General features: G+C 35.7%; 2 protein-coding genes across 2 annotated transcripts; one reads left to right on the top strand and one right to left on the bottom strand.

The window, feature by feature from the left end:
* Positions 1-2413: 2413 nt before the first annotated feature.
* On the bottom strand, positions 2414-4600 carry LOC112705656 (uncharacterized). The gene is made up of 6 exons (XM_025756549.3): positions 4208-4600; positions 3962-4096; positions 3773-3848; positions 3523-3617; positions 2947-3114; positions 2414-2856 (listed from the first exon to the last, which is right to left on the bottom strand). The coding sequence occupies exons 1-6, from the start codon at positions 4545-4547 to the stop codon at positions 2690-2692; spliced, it is 981 nt and encodes a 326-aa protein (XP_025612334.1). The 5' UTR covers positions 4548-4600; the 3' UTR covers positions 2414-2689.
* Positions 4601-4797: 197 nt separating this feature from the next.
* On the top strand, positions 4798-7349 carry LOC112705655 (uncharacterized). The gene is made up of 3 exons (XM_025756548.3): positions 4798-5079; positions 6106-6460; positions 6555-7349. Exons 1-3 carry the CDS (start codon positions 4999-5001, stop codon positions 7040-7042), a joined length of 924 nt encoding a protein of 307 aa, XP_025612333.1. The 5' UTR covers positions 4798-4998; the 3' UTR covers positions 7043-7349.
* The last annotated feature ends 16046 nt before the right edge of the window (positions 7350-23395 follow it).

Below are 23395 nucleotides of genomic sequence, written 5' to 3'. Positions count from 1 at the left end.
TAACGGCGTCGACGTTTTCATCATGAAAATTGACGGCTCTCATAACGCTGTTAATCACACATGCTAGCTCATTCTGGTAGGTAACACCACCGTTGATCCAATATTAAGAAAAAAAAGTTCAACATTTCAAACATCCTAATTGAATTTTGAAAAAATCTAAAAAATTAACTAGGATACGAAATATCGGCCCTATAATGTGGGCTATAATAAAAAGGTCCAATAATACAAAAAAAAAAATTTCCATAACATTATTCAAATCTAACTCTAATTTGATTTCTTATTGTTATTCGCTATAAAAAAAATAATTGCACACTCCTCCTTTTTCTTCCACTCTCATTTATGTTGTTCATGGTGTTGTTTTTCTCTCCCACTCCACTCACGCTGTCGCGCCGCCCCCACAAACGGTGTCGACCCTGTCACATCCTCCACCGCAGTTGTCATATGCGCAATGCTGATGATCCTCTTTGCCGCGACACACGATCTGCATGCAATGCCTTCTGCAGCACAGATGGTTCCTCTACATCGAGCTTTGCCCGCGAGTCCTGTCCACCCTAAGTCACCGACGTAGGCGCTTCTTTGCGCCGCCATTCTTCCATGCAAACGAACACCATCACTGCGACGTGCAGCGCTGCGTGCGCTCGTGTTTTTTGTCGCGACCAGACCTTAAAAAAACTCCCATGTCATTGATTGCAAACGGATATCCTGATAAAATAAATGTAGGATGTTTTTTTTTATTAAAATTCAGATGTTTCTTTTATTAAACTAACTGTAGGATATTACTTTTGTTTAACTTGGAATGTTTCTTTTATTAAATTTGGGATTTTTTTTTTGTTAAACTTTGAATGTTTCTTTTTCTTAAATTTGGAATTTTTTTTGTTCGATATAGGTCGTCCTGCACGGTGCACTGAGGAGTTGTGGCAGAAGATACAACGGTAGTGGAATGGAATTGTGGCAGAAGATACAACGGTAGTGGAATGGAAGACAAGATGAGATGAGCTTCACGTTGACAAAACAATTACGTTTCGCTAATCCTAATTTGGTGGTGCTAATACTAATTATTTAAAATTCATTTTTTTAAAAATTCAAAATTTTATTTTTTAATTATAAAAAGTTATTCCAGTTAACTAATATCCTAGTTGATTACCTAGCAGGATTGTTAAATTTTTATATTCGTTTTAAATTTATAATCAAGTTATTTTTAGCAATAAATTATAAAAATATTTTCATCCATTTCAAACTAGTTGCAAATATGTCTCAATATATTCTGAAAAATTAAATATTTTTAGAATGCCAAAAATGTAATTACAAATTTAAAATTAATGTAAAGAACTAAAGATGAAACTTTGTAAAATACATGTTTTTTGATGTAATTTCTAATTTTTTTTCGGTTTTTTATTCATAAAAGAATTTGAAGTTTCTATTTGGGTTGCTATGGTTACTTTATACTCTTAAAAATTTGCAATTTGAATTATAGGACTTAAAAAAAGCACAGATTTTACATAAAGTTACAATTTATTTAACCCTAAAATAATAAATACAAATGCAAGTTAAAATATAAATCTAACAATAAAAAATTGCATAATAACATTTTATTTGGATCAATTTTAAAATTTGAATCCAAGATCTAATAGAATTATCCTCAATGTTCATAAGCCATATTTTAAACAATTTATGTTGTTAGATATAATCACCTTTAAACACGGTAAAAGCATAGCAAAAACAGAAAAAGAAAAAGAACAAGAAAGAATTAAGAATAAAGTGACAAATAAATCCTTGAAGATTTAAATTTCGGACAGATTAGTTTCTAAAGAAAAAAAGTACTATGAAAATCCTCCAGAATAACAAATGTGGATAAATTAGTTCAAATAAGACCTTCTACCCTAATCATAAGGACTAATTTGAAAGTAATGTGTTCACATTTGCTATCTTAGAAAACTTTATTGGTACTTTTTTTTTTCTGAGTACAAATGTATCCGAAGTGTAAATCTTAAAGGGTTTATTTATTACTTTACTCAAGAATTAAAGAAACATGCATACACACAATGAAAGAACCCCGGAGGATAAAGAATCCTCATCAAATGGTCGAATTGCAAATTTCAGAATGATTCATCTGCACATCAAATGATGACAAAACCAAAAAACTATTTATTTATCACATAAAAGGAACAAGGTAAAGCAAAGCCAAAAATTATTTCCTAAAAGTAATATGGCAGTATTGAACTGAAAAGCATTATAAAAGGACATCTGATCCAACCACCTCCACGTATAAAACTGCTCTAAGAAAGAATTAAATCTATTGATTGTTTATGTTCCACCTTTGTATGCTACTTGTGCTTTCACACAAAATAGCATTGCTTGACTTAAGTCAAGAAGTAATTGACCAATTATATAGGGAATATTGAATAAACTAATATTATTACCCCAAAACACCTTGCTGAAGCTCCTCTTATTGATTGCATTACAGCATAAGTGTATAATCACACAAGTTAAGGTAGTAAGATCATTGTGCTCGTCAGTCTTCACAAAACCAGATGAAACATCTTGTTATCAGTTATCATATATCATTACTACAACCAAAAGGGGGCAGCTAGAGCAATTCGCATGCCGTTCAAAACTTTGTAGCTGCAAACTTATTTCAATTTCCATACAGCAGTCTGATATCAATTTATAAGTTGAGACTCACTATACTTTAACTATCTGAATTGACTCTGCAAGACTGTCCTACAGCCTGATCCATATCAGAGTACCATTTCCCAATCTGTGTGTGCTCTACCATATCTTTACCTGACTTGAGGTGACGGATGGGTCGTAGAACACCAAAGACAGCAAGATCTGCTAAATTAGGATCCATTCCACCTGCCAAAATCAAGAATACAAAGGTACTTATAAGTCTGGCAGTAGCAAATATTTTTCTTAGCATTTATAAATCATAGTGGTTGGACATACCAAGAAACTTTCGGCCCTTCAAAGCATCAACCCATTGTTCTGCAGCTCCATACAGTGCTGCTCGCTCATCAGTGATATTATGTTTCTTCTTTAATTTCTTTGACACAAAATACATAGCAGCAGCACCGCCATACTTCGCCACTAACCTCTCAGATAAACTGAAATTACCTACATATAAATCAGAGGTTTATTTGCATGCATATCCATCCCACTGTGTGCATTACAAGGTCAATATAGAATAATAACTGAATGTAAAGAACTTTTAGATCTACTAAAATGTCCAATCTCATATAATTTCCATGCAATTTGAAGTTCGTAGTAAAGGAAATAGGTTTGATGGAAGTATTTCAAGGAAATGAAATATGCTTGGAAGTGTTGCAATATTTTGAATTTAGATTAGTGTAAAAAATTGTGATAATTATAAAACAGATAAACTACTAGTTCATTTGATTGTTGTGCCCCTACAAAGTACAATTAAAACCATTACAACAGAACATAATTTAAGCTTCTATATTAATAATCTTCTAGATTCGTAAGAGTGCCCGTCTGCAACAGAGTCTAGAAGTGAAATCATACCTTGAGTGGTGATATACTCAAATGATTCAAGAGCCTCGGAAACAGTTCGATATATGTTGGGTGACAATACATGAACCAAGTGATTGTCCACCCACCTACACAACAAGTCGGAATATAATGTTAGTGTTACGCATCAGAGGCTAAAAGCCGGGCAATCAATACCCGATAGAGATATGGAAAACAAGTAGAGGCAGTAGTAAGAAACCAAGAACTAAACCAAAAGAATAGACTAGATAAATAACAAACATACTCGCGCCACTTCTTCTCTTCAGCTGCATCTAAATCATAATCGGGACGTATCCGTTTCACCAACTTATCAATTATCTCTGCCATACATAAAATTGGGAATTCACAATCACAATGTTGGTTACAACATATGAATTATGAATACACTTACACACACAAACAAATGAAAGTACTAAACAGGAATGGCATGAACCTGAAGAATCAACCATTTGTTGACCATCAACTGTCAAAATAGGCACCTTCTTGTAATCAGACCATTTGATCTCCTTCTTGTTCATTGGATTTACTTCCACCACTTTATATGGAATATCATAGTAGTCCAGAAACGCTAACAAAACAAACACAAGAAATTTCAAATTCAATGAACAAGGACTAAAACAAAATATAATTATACATGCAGATCAAAGAGGATGTTATTGATGATGAAAATGGAACTCACCTTTAACTTTGTTGCAGAAAGGACAGGCCTCATACTGAAACAGAACCACGTCTTTGGACTTGAAACCCTCTTCTGAGCGAAGCGAAGCATTCGATTGCACATCTTGAGCGAGAGACGTGGCAGCTGCAGAACCGAACCTAACACTGTGAGCTAAGTAGGGATTTGAGAGGCTCAAGCGATCAACGAAATTCTGAGACAGCCACTTAGAGTTGGAACTCGAGCACGTGTCGTAGGGAGCCACCTGGCAAACAGTGGAACCACCGGTAAAGCCACCGTAGACGGTGGAGTTGCTCCTTAAGGCTCTGCCTAGAAATATGGCTCGATTAACGACACGTCGCATGGTCGCTATTCTTGGAATTTTGCTACACAAGAAATCCTCAGTACAGATTCTTCAGGGTTTAGGGTTTTCAAATTTTTATTACAATGATACAGGGCCAGGCCCAAACTACTTCGGGCTTCAGTATGAGCGACAATAAGCTATTTGGGCTGGGCCTATTAATAAATAATAAAAATAGGAAACAAACAGCAAGTCGGCGTGGTCATTACGTTACGCGTATGCTGCCACTATAAATACAACCCTTGGCCTCACGATTATGTTACGCATCCATTTAGTCGCTTTAAGATTTGGGATTTCAGATCTGGCGAAACCCTAGTTCTGGTTTTATCTTCGATTTTTTGTAAACTTTTCTCAATCGTACTAGCTGCTACTATTTGGTGTCGATCCATCAGAATCGCTTGCTTTCTCTGTTGATTTTGTTTGCGATTTGAGGAAACTTTTCGTTTAATCGAAGATGTCGCGATGCTTTCCCTTCAGACCTACAGGGTATACGAGCAATGGGTCATGTAGCGAGGCCTTGATCGAATCAATTAAGGTTCGTTGAGCGGTTTTGTATTTCCGTTTGTGCTCAACTGAAATATGTGAATAGGCACAAGGCCTCTGTTTCTGCATAGACCCTGTCGTGTTATGACTTGTTGGATTCTTGATGAACTGGATCTTTCTGTGTTCATGTTTATTTCTAGGAATTACTTAACCGCGCTAATTCCTGATAAGCATAGGTTTAAAAGTTGTTTGAGAACCCTTTTGATTAACCCGATAACGGAAGAATTCACGTTCTTTGAGCTTTGCTGGTAATTCGTCTAGGGTTTGAAATTGGTACTTCGGGTTCTGAAATATTAATGTGCAATGATTCTAGACTTTTAGGTCTTTGCAATTGTTAATCCAACAAGAATTCTTATGGGTTTTTTTCAGCTTGAAAATATAAGCGTTTTATGACCGTGTAAATTAATGCCCAGGATAGTATTATTCACAGATTCTACCCTGCATGGTTGTTCAGGTTTCTCATTTTGAAAAATATTTTCAAGAAAGTGCAAATTCTTTCTAGTTCTAGTTAAATCAATATAAAAATGGTTGTTTGAATATCTAATATTGTGGTAGTTCTTTATGCCTTGTTATTAAAACCAGGGTTAGTTTATATCATGCTTTCCAGATCATTGTATCCCTTTTGCTAAGAAACGTTTTACAAGCATATGATACCATATAAGATGGTTTGCACTCTGCAATGATGTCTCAAACTTTTGCACTAGTAGTTATTATCGAATACTTTGTCACCCTCAAAAGATTTTTATAACGTGAATTTGTTTCTTGTAATGGGAAATTGTTTATTCTTGGGGTAAATTGCCTTTTAACATTGGTTATAATCAATTTTAGTTAAACCCTTTCTTTGTGAAGTACTATACTATTGGTGGATAGTTGTTCCAACATTTGTAGCTATTGTTCCAAAACAATGTGGATGCATAAATCTTGTGCTGGCCAAACTGTGAACATGCTTGTATTAGCTTGTTAGCTTCTTTGGTCTTTCATATCATCTATTTGAAAATATTACTCTGGTGATATAAAGATCCAGAGAGAGGATGCTACTAAGGTCAAGAAAGATCTCAAGAAAGAAAGGAGAAGGGAAAAGAAGGAAAAGAAGGAAAAAAGGAAAGAAAGGAGAGAGAGGAAAGGAAAAACCTCCAATTTCAGTGATGCTAAAGACCAGAAGCACATTGAAGCAGCAGGGGAAAGCACGACAGAGAGAAGTAAGGGGGTCTGCGTGCAAAAGCTAGATGACTCCGAAAATGAACAGCAGAACAAGAGTGACATAACCGTGGAACATGACCAACCAGTCTCTTGGTTAGAACCTTGCAGCTCGGACAGTATCCAAAGCGGCAACAAAAGGAAAAGGAGTGTATCACCATCTAGTCAAAATGGAGGTGAGTAAGATAACTATAAAATTGCTTATATTTATTAATCATATTGTCCTGACGCCAATGTTTAACTGTGTTGTTTGACTGTTTGTTAAACCAGCAACGGGCATAAAATTAAGACTTGCACTGAAAAAACCTGAAGAACAGAAACAAGATGATCAATTTGGCTCTACTTCCAGAAGTGCTGTAACTGTGTATTCTTCTGTTCAAAATGCCAATGAAAGCCATCATCAAGTAAGATGTTTCACTAGTGCAGAGAGAGATACATGTGCTGGAAATTCTGATTTTACGCTGAAAGGAAAATTCCAGAGTTCACACAACGGATCTGCTCCAAAATCAGATACGCCGGTGCTATCTGTTTATGATGCCCTATTTCAGAATTGGGTTCCTCCTCCATTAACTGTTGATGGATTATCTTCTGATGAAGACTGGCTGTTTGGTTCGGAACTTAAGGATGGAAGGTCTGATACCAAAAGAGTAAAACCTATTTCTGGTGCCATGAGGTGTTCAAGCACATCTTTGTGGCCTCGGGCTCAATACGTACCAGAGGTTGAAATATATGCATTGCCTTACACAGTTCCGTTTTGATTCGAATTCTGAAAGTTTGGTAGTCTTGGTGCCTGAGAATCTCAATACACAACTTGTAGATAAATTTTGTTAGGTAGTTGTCTTGTTGAGAAATTTGAAAGCACGGAGTGCGGTATTTGGTTTTTGAAGTTTAACTACGGCACTCTAAACGAGGGAGCGGATTATGTATTATTTTTTTTAACATATACATACATAATGATTCTATTCACTCTTTCATATTGTTGATTCCCAAAATATGAAAACATTATGTTGTACTAGATTTTAGCCTGATGACAGTAAAACAATCTGAAAGTTCTCTTTTAGCCAAGATTATTATTCACAAAAAGTGGTATTAGTTGCTGATTACGAGCTTTAGGAAATTTCTCTCACCACCTCAATTTTCTTCTACGGTAATGAAGTCATAACTCTCGTAACACTGATTTTTTAAGTCACGTTTCTATGATTTTTCCTCGGTTTTCTCCATAGAGATGCTAACCTAAAAAATTATCTGCATGGTACAATAAGATGAATTTAACTCTCTTTTAACAGTACCTCCTAGTTTTCTTCCTATTCTCCTGGCCACCGCGAAACATTTTAGCTTTTACTCGTAGGTCGGTATTTTCTTCTTTATTTATTTATTTTTTTTCTCTTTTTAGGTGTGGGTAAGAACTTGCGATGTCTTCCTTTCCACCATAAATCTGATATAAATTCATCTTGTCATGATAACTATTCTCATTCACAACAAATGGTGGCTTATACATAAACAGTGAACAACCACGCTTGTATGTGTGCACCCCATTCAAAAAAACCATAGTGGTACGCACAAAATTCAGCAAAGCGAACACCACCCCACCACAGAAAAGAAAAAGGAAAAGTTAAAACCAGATGAAAACAAAAGACATTCATCGGTCTCTACAATCGGCAATCTACCCTCGCCGATCTTTTTTCACACATATAATTATATTATAATCTTAACATTAGACTACCATAATGATAGTAAGTAACGTAACGCGCTTCAAACGAAGCATAAACGATAACGGGAATGAACAACCTCATCGGAGGCGTAGAAGTCTGCGGAGATTGTTTGTTGCTCCGTCGTCAACACCGGCGGCTTCGGCGTTGCAACTGAGTTTGGACCTCAGAGAAAACTTTGGCAGCGGCAAGCTGCTCGGCGGCGGAGACATAATCATGTCTTCCATGTTCCCCTTATTGCTATTCCCTCCCATCATCAACACTTTTGAGAGAGGAAGATGTTTGGGAAGGTCCTTTGGGTCGGGTCCCCGGCGGTGGCTACTATTATCATGTTCAGAGGAGGATCTCTTCTTCGTTGATGCTTTGTTGGATTTCATTGGAGATGAGATCATGAGGCTCTGGCTTCTAGAAAGCAAAGGCTGGTGATGTTGATGTTGATTATGAATTGATGAAGCATTTGGCAGAGGAAGGAGCGGTGGTTGTTGTTGTTGATGTTGATAATGAACTAAAGAGTTGGCGCGTGACGGATGATTCAAGAGACCTGCAGCTGCAGCAGCATACGCATATGTATTGTCAAGAGGAGTAACGTGATTACCTACTCTTCCTCCTCCGATTCTCTTGTTGCTGCTGCTGGCGGTTTTGATTATTCTCATCTGCTTGTTCTTGTTTGCAGAAAGTAGTGATGATGATTGTTGGCAGAAAGCTTCCATTAAATTAAATAAGAAGGATCAAACAGTAATTAAACAAAGAAAATATATATGTGGATTGTTGATTATTTCAATACAAAAAATAAAACAGCTCAGTAGCTGCCTGTGAAGAAAATTTTATACAAATATTATGAACAAAGGTGTAATTGAAGTTAAAGAAATGAACAAGATACAATCTCTAAGATGATATATAATAGATTAGCTTGATTGTGATCTTATGAAATAAGCAGATCAGCAGAACAAGACTTTAACTAACTTAATTATCAATGAAACGTAACAAGATGAAGAAGGATCATAAGTTAGAACTATAATATAATGGATCAAAGTGACCCTGCTTTTCAAAAGAGATGGGTCTTCTTCCCCTTCATTAATTTGTTAGCGTGCAAAGGGTCGATGCTCGTACACCTTTTTATATATAAAGCAAGATGAAGATCAATGCCCTCAACGGCTATCTTTGTAGGTTTTTTCCCTCAACATTTGGTATATACTTCCTTCAGTTATTATATTATATGTAAAATTATTATTTATTCATATACCAAACAATTCATTCTGAGACGCTTAACAAAAATATTCATATTGTCAAATACATCACTCAATTATTATTGATTAGGACATAATTCATCTAAACAATGTATGAGAATATTCAATATGTTTTCCTTTTAAAGGAGAAGATAGAATTACCTATAATATAACGTCATGATTGCAAATATTTAATTTGTAATTACTATTAGAAAAACAATAATGTCGCGATTACTCGTAAATTACCGACAACCATTTTGGTCGGTTACCATACATGTTATTTTTTGGCACCGTGGAAATACTAACTGTAGGGCGGCAACCGCCAAAGCATTGAGAACCGTTAGATTTTGTCTTTATAAAATAGCCGTTGAGAAGAAAGTGGCCGTAGATTTGCCTCATCGGGTTGCTCGAAATTGGACTGAGTTAGACAAAATAATACAATCCTGGCCATACACGTCTTCATTTTGGTTGGTCCCAACCTTTCGATATTTTTTTATTGTCCAGTGACCTCATGCACTGGGAATAACCTTGGGCTTCATAATTTTATTTTATTTTAATTTTTTAATCAATTTGTGGTTCTTATTTTATTTTTAAGCTTTAGGTGAGTAATCTCCAAACTCCAATCGCATATCACGCTACTCTCTGCCTACTAAACCATATCTTTTCCCGTCTTTATATTGTAACTTGATTAGCCTCACAATTTTATTTGAGCAGTTGTATTATTTTAAGAAAAATTCTTTTAGTCAGTATAAATATTAAATTATTTTTAATAAATAAATTTTATTAATTTATGTATATAAATTTTAAAAAATATAAATATAAACTGTATTAATTTATATGTATATATAAAATTTTGATAAATATAAATATAAATACAAATTATTATTAATTAAATATTAATTAAAAATAATAATATTTATTAGTTATATAATATTATTTTTATTTTAATATGTAACATGATTGTTAAATGTTATTCTTGGAATAAATATCTAAAAACTTCGCACGTCATATCTCGTTGTTTAATACATTAATTCATAAATCGCCTTAAATGTAAGTAATCGTGAAAAGTAGGAGTCGTAGTCCCTTTCTTACGTAATATCTCAATAATGATATTTTTAACACACCTGCATAATGCATTCTCCGTAATTTGTTCTAACATAAAATATTATTTGTCAGTTTAAAATATGAAGTAAATAAATTTAAATAGACATATTTTATTGTTTTAAGATAAAACTAAATTTGAAGTTTATTTCTTCTGCTACCTACTGAAAAAAAAAAAAAAACTGAGAGCCTGTCTTAGCACTCATAGTTTATGAAACACGAAAGCTTCAATCCTTTGTCTACTATCAATGATTCAATGGTTTTTGATGCGAGGTTGGTTCCTTGACCTATGGCATCACTCTCAAGCACTCTACATTTTGTGAGGCAAGGCATATATATATATATATATATATATATATAGAGGAAGAAATTGATCTTCTGGAATAGGGACAGACAATAAACGATATTTTTTAGGGTTATTAAGTGCTTGTATATTAGAAGGGCAAAAGAGAAACTTTGTATGAACAAAAATTTAAGAGCTTATACATATAAACACTCACATTAAGTGCATGTTTGGGTGCCATTATTTTGTTAGAAAAAGATCTTTTTTCAATGAAAAAAGATCTTTTTTTATTTTTTAACGTGATTGGCAAATTTCTAGTAGTAAAAGTAAAAACACTAGTAAAATCAAAGAAAGATCTTTTTTGAGAAGCTGTAATTTACATCTTTTTTTAAAAGATCTTTTTTCCTTAAAAAAAAATGTTTTTCATGTAATAAATAAACAAAAAAGTACTCTTATATTGTTATACCCAAACATAATTGATAGATAAAAGACCTTTTTACATGAGATATCCAAACATAAAATTACTTTTGCTTTTCAATAAGATTTTTTAAAAAAAAGATAACTCGAGAAAAGATCCTTTCTTAGAAGCTCACCCAAACAAACCCTAAAAGAAAAATAAAAAAGGTTTTCAATGGGCAATAATAGTTATTATAGAGGTGACACTTTGAGAACATATTATTTGTGAATATCATATTTAAACCCAATGCTAAAGTTCAATAATTAGAATTATCAATCTTTTACATCATATAAGCTGTGATAAACTACTATTTTATGGTTTATCTTGTGCTCAATTGAGTGGTTTTTATCAACTTTTTACCCACTTATTCATATAATTTGCATGTTTTATATTTTCCTTCCTGATTCTGTGCTATGATTGAAGACATGCTTCTTTGGCTTTTATTTTCTTTTATTTAATCCTCTCTTATTACCATTAGATGCCTTGATATGTGTGTTAAGTGATTTCAGAGATTACAGGGCAGGAATGGCTTAGAGGATGGAAATGAAGCATGCAAAAGTAGAAGGAATACAAGAAGTTGAAGGAACTGAAAAGCTGTCAGCCTTGACCCTCTCGCACTAAAATGATCATAACTTGAGCTACAAAGGTCCAAATGATGCGGTTCTACTTGCGTTGGAAAGCTAACGTCCGGTGCTTCGATTTGATATATAATTTGCCATATTGGCCATACAGATAGGCGACGCGAATGCGCGCTCCACGCGGACGCGTTGCATCTGCAAATCTCATTCCACGCAAACGCGTGGATGATGCCTCCGTGTCACTCTGCCGCGACCTGTACGGACCAGATTTCACAATCAGCGATTTTTGGGCTATTTCTGACCCAGTTTTCGGCCCAGAGAACACAGATTAGAGGCTATAAAGTGGGAGAATGCATCCATTCATAATTATGCATTCATAATTCACTTTTCATAATTTAGATGTAGTTTTTAGTAAGAGATGCTCTCTCCTCTCTCTTAGGATTTAGGATTAGGATTTCTCTTAAAGGATTTAGGATTTATTATTATTTCAACTTATAATTTTTCTGAGCTCCAGGTTTAATATTCCTTTATTTTGACTTCTCTTATTTTTAATTATATATGTTGCCAATTTGGCTTAATGACATTCACGTTATGATTTTCTTAATTAATATTATTTGAGGTATTTTCAGATCTATGATTTGTTTCTCTTATTTATGATATAAATAATTTAGATTTTTCTACCTTTTGGCTCTGGTTGATTAATTGGTGACTATTGAGTTATCAAACTCATTGTTGACCGAAAATCGGAATTCTTCAGGAATTAATTCGAGTTCCACTAACTCTAGCCTTTTCTAAGGAAAGACTAGGATCTGAGGAACCAAACTTATTCCATCCACTTGACTTACCTTCATAGTTAAAGGTTAACTTAGTGGGAGAATAATCCAATTCTCATCACAATTGATAAGGATAACTGGGATAGGACTTCCAGTTTTCATACATTGTCAAGAGTTTTATTAGTTATTAATTTATTAATTCTTGCAATCTATTTCTCTTGCTTAAAACCTTTTTCAAACCCAAACACAGTTTTTCCATAACCAATAATAAATCATGCTTCCCTGCAATTCCTTGAGAATACGATCCGAGGTTTAAATACTTCGGTTTATAAATTTATTGGGTTTTGTTACTTGTGACAACCAAAACGTTTGTACGAAGGGATTTTCTGTTAGTTTAGAATCTATACTCACAACGCGACTATATTTTTACAAAATTCTCTACTAGCAAAAATCCTAACGTCAAGCTGTCATTTAATTTTTCAAAAATTTGAACTTCACTCCAAATTGTAAGTTATTTATATGTACACCATGGTTTACAAAAGGCATACCCAAATATTTTTTTTATTATCTAAGCTATGAAAAATAATATTAAAATAAGTCATATAATTATCTTTAAATTAATTACATGACTACAAATATGATGACTACTCTAATAATTAAAAGACCAATTCAAGTCTCCAGCCACTGTTAGCTTCCACAACACATTGACTTCACATTTAGTAGTACTCAAATACACTTTTTCAATAGTCTTCGGTTTCTCTAAAACAGTATTAGTCTGAGATCACTATAAAAAAGTTAAACTACCTCTAGTATAAGAGGTAAACGGTTAGTTCTAATCAGCAAGTTGGACATTTATTAAACCGAAAACAATATTGACAGAGTTGATGTTTTAAAATAGAACTCACAAAAAGTTCTATAAACAAATGAGTCTAACTGTAGATTTCCATTAGTTCATGTAGGTGTATTATTTTTATTATTGTAAAAAATTCATTAAAAAAAAAAATGAACCCAACATAAATTACAAAACATTAAAACATTCATATTACATAGTTCATGGACACCTAAGGTCATTACAGTAATATATATAACTTGTTAATACCGAGTTTCTTAACGGTAAGTACCCATAGCAACTGAACTGCAACCAACTAACGGATACGATGACATTACATATCCAAGTTTAGACAATCACTCAATTTTTCTCTTGGTAAAACCACGTTTAAAAGTCTTGTTACTGGACTCCTGACCTTCCGAACTGGTAAGTCCACCAACACCCAAGCTTGGAGTAGAATCTACAATAACACATATAGTAGGAGTAACTAACCTACTCTCAAAGATGCTTTCAGTTTCAGAAATCCTTCATGATTGCAACAATATTTGCACTATCAAATATTCGGTTTTATAATGGAATGTTCATGACAAAGATTATGTAACGGAATCCTGATCTTTGACAGAGACACAATAGCAGCTCCATACCCATCTGAGTCGAGGTCATTATTTCCACTTGCAGACACGACGTTTGAAAGACCTTGTTCAACACCCTACACCACATCAATAAGGAGTCATAATGCAAATACGAACTGCAATATCTATGGAAGAACTGTGGGATGAATAGAAACCAACCAATGCCTCGTCATCACTAATATTAACAACAATATAAGCTTGGTCAATAGAGGTTAGATTTTTCTATGAAATAGATCATTTAAAAAGGAACTTCCTATCAATTATAGGTTCAAATTTTTTTAGGTAGGTATTTCCATTGTCATCTTTCTGCATATAAAAAAGGCTTGATTAGTTGGTTAATAGCCCGAGAGTCCTTATATTGATAAATAACCAAATACATTCTGTAATGCATAACATCATACCATTAGATCCCTTATATCATTAGCAAATTTCTCAAGTATCATTTTTGCCTCTTTATTCCAAAGCATTGTATTAATGCATCTAGTCCCATCGGTGACTACAAAATTAATTCGATACCTGAGAGAAAACAAACCAAACTTAGTTAAAAGTGTTTAGGGGAGAGATAATTCTGTAGATCTATCCATAAATATGTTCAATAATTACTTATGGACACGAAACTTCTAGTGTAAATGAAACTTGAAATTAGCAGATTAATAGATCTAAGGGTCAGATCATTTACTCCATTCCAACACTTAAGGAGTAACACTTTAAAAGAATCTGTAAATACCTCACTTGGCCATATAACTTATTTGAAATATATAAAATAACTCAATTAAGTGTGTTGCAGTGATGTCATTTAGAAGTAACCATACTCAAGTTTTATTATAAGTAAGAATACAAACCTTTGAGTAGTAACCTTAGTCAAGTAACCTTACTCATGTTTATAGTAGTTATAAAAATTAAACAAAAGTATAACTTCATAGCTTTTATTCATATAATATACCCTAAATTTTACCCATTTAGTTGTTTTAATAGAATAGAACTCCTAATAAAATAATTACATGACTACAAATTATACAACCTTTCTAATAACTGTAACACCACTTCAACTCAATTGGAACTATTAGCTTCCACAACACATGACTTCACATTTAGTAATACCTAATTGAACTTTTTAGTATGGGATCACCATAAAAAGTAAAACAACATCTGGTATAAGAAGTAAAGTATTAGTTCTAATCAGCAAGGTGGAAAAAATCAACATTCACAAACTTGATATTTTAAAATTGAACACACAAAAACTTCTATAAACAAATGAGTGTAACTGTAGATTGCCATTGTAACACCCTACCACACAGAGCTTTACACCTATGATGTAAAGCAGAGGTGGTGAGGCGCTATGACCTCTAAAATAAAAACTTATATATATATATATATATATATATATATATATATATATATATATAGTTGAAGAAGATTTATTCTAGGAGCCTTCAAAGAAAAGTTTAAAATAAAAAAACGATAAAGCAAAAAGCGCAACACTCACGACACGTAAACGATAAACGGAAAAGGTAAGAGAAACTAACATAGATATAACCAAAGAGAGTTCCAAGGTACAAATAACAAAGCTTCAGACTCGGCTCGCAAAGATAAACTGGCCTGAGCTCATAAGTATATATACATAAATATAGGAGAACCCAAAATAAGCCTACAGAACCTAATTCTCCAAAATAGCCTTTAAGAGAAAGATAATACAACAAATACATAGGAAGTGGAGATAAAAATATCTACATATATACATATATATAAGATAAAGCCCCAAAGACAAGGATCTTCGCTATCAAAAGCTTCCAGCATGCCTCAGCGAGGTGCCGCCTGTCCTGCATCTGAAAACCACAAATATCCGTATGGAATGAGAATCGGGGGTTCTCAGTATGGTAAAGGTGCCACGTACACAAGATATAAGGTTCTGAGAATGCCAGAGGCAATCCTAGAATGCCGACACTCAGATTATAAAACTTAAGAATTAAAACTGAAACCATAAATAAGGGTGGTTTCCTAAGGATTCCTAAACTTAACCAAATACTTTAACCTAACTTTCCATCATCCTCTTTCCTATTAAACCTCCAACACCAGTAGAATCACACAGACAAGCAAGCAGATAATAACAAACATAATTAGGATACAAGTAATGCAAGTAGCACATATACAAGTAATCATATGAAAGTCACATAGGCATTCCCAATTAGAGCATAAACAAGCAATTCAAATAATATGAATATGATGCATGCCTGTCCTATGGCTATTGAGATCAACTGTCGGTTACTTAGCCAGCCCGACGTGTCCTGGTAGCTAACCATGGACAGAACACCAAACACGGAGCAATTGGGACAACGCCACAACCCCTTGCATCTTACCCGCGTACCCGAAGTAGGGGACAACTTCACCCTGTCTCTTACCTAGGCGGTGTTACAGTTCTTGACCCGGAGCAAGCAGCGACAAAACACAGCCCTTGCATCTTACCCAAAGCCTTGAACTTTTTTCAGAGCAAGTGGGTAACACCACTGCATCTTACCCAGCTTATTGACTCTTATCCAGAGCAAGTGGATAACACCACTGCATCTTACCCAGAGTCACATACAGAAACACACTTTCATTATCATTACCATTCATTCATTCATCCACTCATTCTCAATTCATACCCAGAGCAAGTGGATAACACCACTGCATCTTACTCGAAGGCATAATGATGAATCCATATTTGACGATATATTTTGGTTTGATTTGATTGGATTTCATCACATAAACCCACATTTATTCATGTAAATATCATGCTTTTGTGTTTTCTCTCTAAAGTGTGCCTAATTGTAAAAACATGCTATTTTGAGCTTAAATTAGTTATTTTAATCCCACTTTTATGCCATTCAATGCCATGACATGTTTGTTGAGTGATTTTAGGTCCTACAGGCAATTTTGGCAAGGCAAAAGTGGAAGGAAGCATGTACAAAGGGAGAAAACATGAAGAAAACAAAGGAGAAGCACACATTGGAGCGTGCATGCACACAACTACCTGTGCGTATGCACAAGAGCCACAAAACCATGTGTGTGTACGCACGACATCCTGTGCGTACGCACAAGAAGACAATCAACATGTGTGCGTACGCACAGGTCCCAGCGCGTGACTCATTTAATGGAAATCGCTGGGGGCAATTTCTGGGCCTCCAGAGCCCAATTTTTGGAACTTCTGAAGCTGATTCTTCCTATATTAGACAAGGCCTCACTCCATGTGAAAGGGGGAGAAATTAGGGTTTAGTTTAGCATAATGTAGTTCATTTTGTAGAGAGAGAAGTTCCCCCTTCTCTCTAGAACCTAGGGTTTTAGTTTATTTACCTTGTAATTTCTTGTTTTAATTCTTGCTTTCATCTAGTCTCTTCTATCTTTCCTTGTTTTGTTGCTTTAATCTCTTTAGTTTATCTTGTCATTTTCTCCATTTTTGCTATTTTTATGTATTTGCACTCTTTGTTACTTTTGATTTACATTTAATGTAATTTTACGTTTCATGTCATTTATTGCTTTATTGAGTTGTTATTTTTACTTTCTTGCAATTGGTAGATGTAGCATTTATTATTTCTTGTCATTTTACCATGCTTTATTTTCATACCCACCAAGTGTTTGATGATGAGCGGATAATTTGTACGCTTTTTGGCATTGTTTTTAGTATGTTTTTGGTATGATCTAGTTAGTTTTTAGTATATTTTTATTAGTTTTTAGTTAAAATTCAATTTTCTGGACTTTACTATGAGTTTGTGTGTTTTTCTGTGATTTCAGGTATTTTCTGGCTGAAATTGAGGGACCTGAGCAAAAATCTGATTCAGAGACTAAAAAGGACTGCAGATGCTGTTGGATTCTGACCTCCCTGCACTCGAAGTGGATTTTCTGGAGCTACAGAAGCCCAATTGGCGCGCTCTCAACGGTGTTGGAAAGTAGACATCCTGGGCTTTCCAGCAATATATGATAGTTCATACTTTGCCCAAGATTTGATGGCCCAAACCGGCGTTCAAAGTCACCCTCAGGAATTCCAGCGTTAAACGCCGGAACTGGCACCAAAATGGGAGTTAAACGCCCAAACTGGCATAAAAGCTGGCGTTTAACTCCAGGAAGAGTCTCTACACGAAAATGCTTCATTGCTCAGCCCAAGCACACACCAAGTGGGCCCGGAAGTGGATTTTTATGTCATTTACTCATCTCTGTAAACCCTAGGCTACTAGTTCTCTATAAGTAGGACCTTTTACTATTGTATTTTCATCTTGGTTCTTCTGGCTCCCTCTCTGGGACCGAAGCCAATGATCACTCTTGTTCTTATGTATTTTCAACGGTGGAGTTTCTACACACCATAGATTAAGGTGTGGAGCTCTGCTGTACCTCGAGTATTAATGCAATTACTATTGTTCTTCTATTCAATTCCGCTTGTTCTTGTTCTAAGATATCACTTGTTCTTCAACTTGATGAATGTGATGATCCGTGACACTCATCATCATTCTCACCTATGAACGTGTAACTGACAACCACCTCCGTTCTACCTTTGATTGGGTGAATATCTCTTGGATTCCTGATACACGATGCATGGTTGATCGCCTGACAACCGAGTGCTCGCCTGACAAACGAGCCAACCATTCCGTGAGATCAGAGTCTTCGTGGTATAGGCTAGAACTGATGGCGGCATTCAAGAGAATCCGGAAGGTCTAACCTTGTCTGTGGTATTCTGAGTAGGATTCAATGATTGAATGACTGTGACGTGCTTCAAACTCCTGAGGGCGGGGCGTTAGTGACAGACGCAAAAGAATCACTGGATTCTATTCCGGCCTGATCGAGAACCGACAGATGGATAGCCGTGCCGTGACAGGGTGCGTTGAACATTTCCACTGAGAGGATGGGAGGTAGCCACTGACAACGGTGAAACCCTTGCATAAGCTTGCCATGGAAAGGAGTAAGAAGGATTGGATGAAGACAGTAAGAAAGCAGAGAGACGGAAGGGACAGCATCTTCATACACTTATCTGAAATTCCTACCAATGAATTACATAAGTATCTCTATCTTTATCTTTATGTTTTATTCGTATATCACCATATCCATTTGAGTTTGCCTGACTAAGATTTACAAGGTGACCATAGCTTGCTTCATACCAACAATCTCTGTGGGATCGACCCTTACTCGCGTAAGGTTTATTACTTGGACGACCCAGTACACTTGCTGGTTAGTTGTGCGAAGTTGTGTTTATGCCATGGTATTGAACACCAAGTTTTTGGATTCATTACCGGGGATTATTTGATTTGTGAAAAGTATTGATCACAATTTCGTCCACCAAGTTTTTGGCGCCGTTGCCGGGGATTGTTGAGTTTGGACAACTGACGGTTCATCTTGTTGCTTAGATTAGGTATTTTTTCTTCAGAGTTCTTAAGAATGAATTCTAGAGTTTCATGATGATCTGTTGAAATCTGGCTGGCTGTGAAGCCATGTCTAATTTCATTGGACCGAGGTTTCAACTTATCATCACAAGAGCTTGTTGATTCCTATCAATCTTGCTTTTGGAGCAGTGATCTGCTAAGGCTTGGCTGGCTTTTGGCCATCTCTAGTGTTTTGGACCGAAGCTTTCTTTGAAAGCTTGGCTGGCTGTGAAGCCATGTCTAATTCCTGGACCGGAGTCTTAGACTAAACATTGCATGATTCCTGGAACTCTCATTAAGAATTTTGATACCTTTATTTTTCTTTTCCTCTTAATTTTCGAAAAAAAAAAATTTACAAAATCATAAAATCCAAAAATATTGTATGTTTCTTGTTTGAGTCTAGTGTTTCATTTTAAGTTTGGTGTCAATTGCATGCATTCATTCATGTGTCTTAAGGATCTTCAAATAATTCTTGATGATTTCTTACTCTGATCTTTGAATTCTCTTGACTTGAGTGTTTATGTGTCTCATATGCATTCTCATTAGTGTCAGTAGTATACAAACTGCTAAGTCTGGTGTCTTGCATGCATTGTTATTTGATTCTTGTTGCATTTTGATTTTTCCTTATTATTAAAAATCCAAAAATATTTTTAATTTGTGTCTTCTCAAGTCAATAATACAGAGAATTGAAGGTTCAGAACACACAGCAGAGGAATTGCACAGAAAAGGCTGGGCGTTCAAAACGCCCAGTGAAGAAGGACAGACTGGCGTTTAAACGCCAGCCAGGGTACCTGGTTGGGCGTTTAACGCCCAAAACGGTATAGTTTTGGGCGTTAAACGCCAGAATGTGCACCATTCTGGGCGTTTAACGCCAGGATGGCACAAGAGGGAAGATTTTGTTTTCAATGCAAATTTTTTTTCAAGTTTTCAAAGTTTTTCAAAATCAAATCTTTTTCAAATCATATCTTTTCAATCATATGTTTTTCAAAATCAATTTCCTTCTAATTTTAAAAATACTTGCTATCAATTAATGATTTGATTCAACATCTCAAGTATGTTGCCTTTTCTGTTGAGAAAGGTTTAATGTTTGAATCATATCTTTTCTTGATAGCCAAGTCATTGATTTTCAAAATCAAATCTTTTTAAAATGTTTTTCAAATCATATCTTCTCAATCACATCTTTTTAAAACCAATCATATCTTCTTAACCACATCTTTTTCAAAATAGTTTCAATCAAATCTTTTTGATTTCTAATTTCAAAATCTTTTTCAAAAATCAATTTACTTCTTTCCCACTTTTATTTTCGAAAATCAATTAGTATTTTTCAAAATGTTTTCAAAATCTTTGACTTAATTTTCGAAAATTACTTCTCCTCTTTTCACATCCTTCTATTTATGGACTAACACTATTCCTTAATGCAAAATTCGAACTCCATCCTCTTTGATAAGTTCGAATTCTCTACTTCCGTCTTCTACTTTTCTTTTCCTCTGACACCTAAAGGAATCTCTATACTGTGACATAGAGGATTCCACATTTTCTTGTTCCCTTCCCTTTCTTATGAGCAGGAGCAAGGACAAAAGCATTCTTGTTGAGGCTGATCCTGAACCTGAAAGGACCTTGAAGAGAAAGCTAAGAGAAGCCAAAGCACAACTCTTTGTAGAGGACCTAACAGAAATCTTCAAAGAAGAAGAACCTATGGCAGCCGAAAACAACAACAATGCCAACAATGCAAGGAAGGTGCTGGGTGACTTTACTGCACCTACTCCCGACTTTTATGGGAGAAGCATCTCTATCCCTGCCATTGGAGCAAACAACTTTGAGCTTAAGCTTCAATTAGTTTCTCTAATGCAACAGAATTGCAAGTTCCATGGACTTCCATTGGAAGATCCTCATCAGTTTTTAACTGAATTCTTGCAAATCTGTGACACTGTCAAGACTAATGGGGTTGACCCTGAGGTCTACAGACTTATGCTATTCCCTTTTGCTGTAAGAGACAGAGCTAGGACATGGTTGGACTCACAACCTAAAGAAAGCCTGGACTCTTGAGAAAAGCTAGTCAATGCCTTCTTGGCAAAGTTCTTTCCACCTCAAAAATTGAGTAAGCTTAGAGTGGAAGTCCAAACCTTCAGACAGAAGGAAGGAAAATCCCTCTATGAAGCTTGGGAAAGATACAAACAATTAATCAGAAAGTGTCCCTCTGACATGCTTTCTGAATGGAGCATCATAGGTATTTTCTATGATGGTCTCTCTGAACTATCCAAAATGTCTTTGGATAGCTCTGCTGGAGGATCTCTTCATCTGAAGAAGACGCCTACAGAAGCTCAAGAACTGATTGAAATGGTTGCAAATAACCAATTCATGTACACTTCTGAAAGGAATCCTGTGAACAATGGGACTAGTCAGAAGAAAGGAGTTCTTGAGATTGACACTCTGAATGCCATATTGGCTCAGAACAAAATATTGACTCAACAAGTCAATATGATTTCTCAAAGTCTGTCTGGAATGCAAAATGCACCAAGCAGTACTAAGGAAGCTTCATCTGAGGAAGAAGCTTATGATCCTGAGAACCCTTCAATGGAAGAGGTGAATTACATGGGAGAACCCTATGGAAACACCTATAATCCTTCATGGAGAAATCATCCAAATTTCTCATGGAAGGATCAACAGAGACCTCAACAAGGTTTCAACAATAATAATGGTGGAAGAAACAGGTTTAGCAATAGCAAGCCTTTTCCATCATCTTCTCAGCAACAGACAGAGAGTTCTAAGCAGAACACCTCTGACTTAGCAACCATGGTCTCTGATCTAATCAAAACCACTCAAAGTTTCATGACTGAAACAAGGTCCTCCATTAGAAATTTGGAGGCACAAGTGGGTCAGCTGAGCAAGAAAATTACTGAACTCCCTCCTAGTACTCTCCCAAGCAATACAGAAGAAAATCCAAAAGGAGAATGCAAGGCCATCAACATGGCCGAATTTTGGGAGGAAGGAGAGGCAGTGAACGCCACTGAGGAAGACCTCAATGGACGTCCACTGGCCTCCAATGAGTTCCCCAATGAGGAACCATGGGAATCTGAGGCTCAAAATGAGACCATGGAGATTCCATTGAATTTACTTCTGCCATTCATGAGCTCTGATGAGTATTCTTCCTCTGAAGAGGATGGGTATGCCATTGAAGAGCAAGTTGCTAAATACCTTGGAGCAATCATGAAGCTAAATGACAAGTTATTTGGAAATGAGACTTGGGAGGATGAACCCCCTTTGCTCACCAAAGAACTGGATGACTTGTCTAGGCAGAAACTGCCTCAAAAGAGACAGGATCCTGGGAAGTTTTCAATACCTTGTACCATAGGCACCATGACCTTCAAGAAGGCCTTGTGTGACTTAGGGTCAAGTGTAAACCTCATGCCTCTCTCTGTAATGGAGAAGTTAGGGATCTTTGAGGTGCAAGCTGCAAAAATCTCACTAGAGATGGCAGACAATTCAAGAAAACAAGCCTATGGACTTGTAGAGGATGTTCTGGTAAAAGTTGAAGACCATTACATCCCTACTGATTTCATAGTCCTAGAGACTGGGAAGTGCATGGATGAATCCATCATCCTTGGCAGACCCTTCCTAGCCACAGCAAAGGCTGTGATTGATGTTGATAGAGGAGAGTTGATCATTCAAGTGAATGAAGAATCCTTTGTGTTTGAGGCTCAAGGATATCCCTCTGTCACCATGGAGAGGAAGCATGAAGAGCTTCTCTCAAAACAGAGCCAAACAGAGCCCCCACAGTCAAACTCTAAGTTTGGTGTTGGGAGGCCACAACCAAACTCTAAGTTTGGTGTTGAACCCCCACATTCAAACTCTAAGTTTGGTGTTGGGAGGTTCCAACATGGCTCTGAGCATTTCTGAGGCTCCATGAGAGCCCACTGTCAAGCTACTGACATTAAAGAAGCGCTTGTTGGGAGGCAACCCAATGTTATATTTTGACTATTTTCCTTTGTTATTTTATGTTTTTTTGTAGGTTGATGATCATGAGAAGTCACAAAATCAATGAAAAAAGCAAAAACAGAATGAAAAACAGGAAGAAAAATAGCACACCCTGGAGGAAGAACTTACTGGCGTTTAAACGCCAGTAAGGCTAGCTGTTGGGC

The sequence above is a fragment of the Arachis hypogaea genome, chromosome 8 (genome assembly GCF_003086295.3).
Source record: "Arachis hypogaea cultivar Tifrunner chromosome 8, arahy.Tifrunner.gnm2.J5K5, whole genome shotgun sequence".
Taxonomy (NCBI): domain Eukaryota; kingdom Viridiplantae; phylum Streptophyta; class Magnoliopsida; order Fabales; family Fabaceae; genus Arachis; species Arachis hypogaea.
Note: the sequence above shows the minus strand (reverse complement) of the source record. Positions and strands in the feature narration are given on the sequence as shown.

Excerpts from the sequence above, each read along its gene's own strand:
- LOC112705655 (XM_025756548.3), top strand. The coding sequence starts at position 4,999 with ATGTCGCGATGCTTTCCCTTCAGACCTACAGGGTATACGAGCAATGGG. Across the intron at positions 5,080-6,105 it reads CCTTGATCGAATCAATTAAG|ATCCAGAGAGAGGATGCTAC; the intron begins GTTCGTTGAGCG and ends GGTGATATAAAG. Across the intron at positions 6,461-6,554 it reads ACCATCTAGTCAAAATGGAG|CAACGGGCATAAAATTAAGA; the intron begins GTGAGTAAGATA and ends TTGTTAAACCAG.
- LOC112705656 (XM_025756549.3), bottom strand. The coding sequence starts at position 4,547 with ATGCGACGTGTCGTTAATCGAGCCATATTTCTAGGCAGAGCCTTAAGG. Across the intron at positions 3,618-3,772 it reads GAAGAGAAGAAGTGGCGCGA|GTGGGTGGACAATCACTTGG; the intron begins GTATGTTTGTTA and ends CTTGTTGTGTAG. Across the intron at positions 3,115-3,522 it reads TGAGTATATCACCACTCAAG|GTAATTTCAGTTTATCTGAG; the intron begins GTATGATTTCAC and ends ATTTATATGTAG.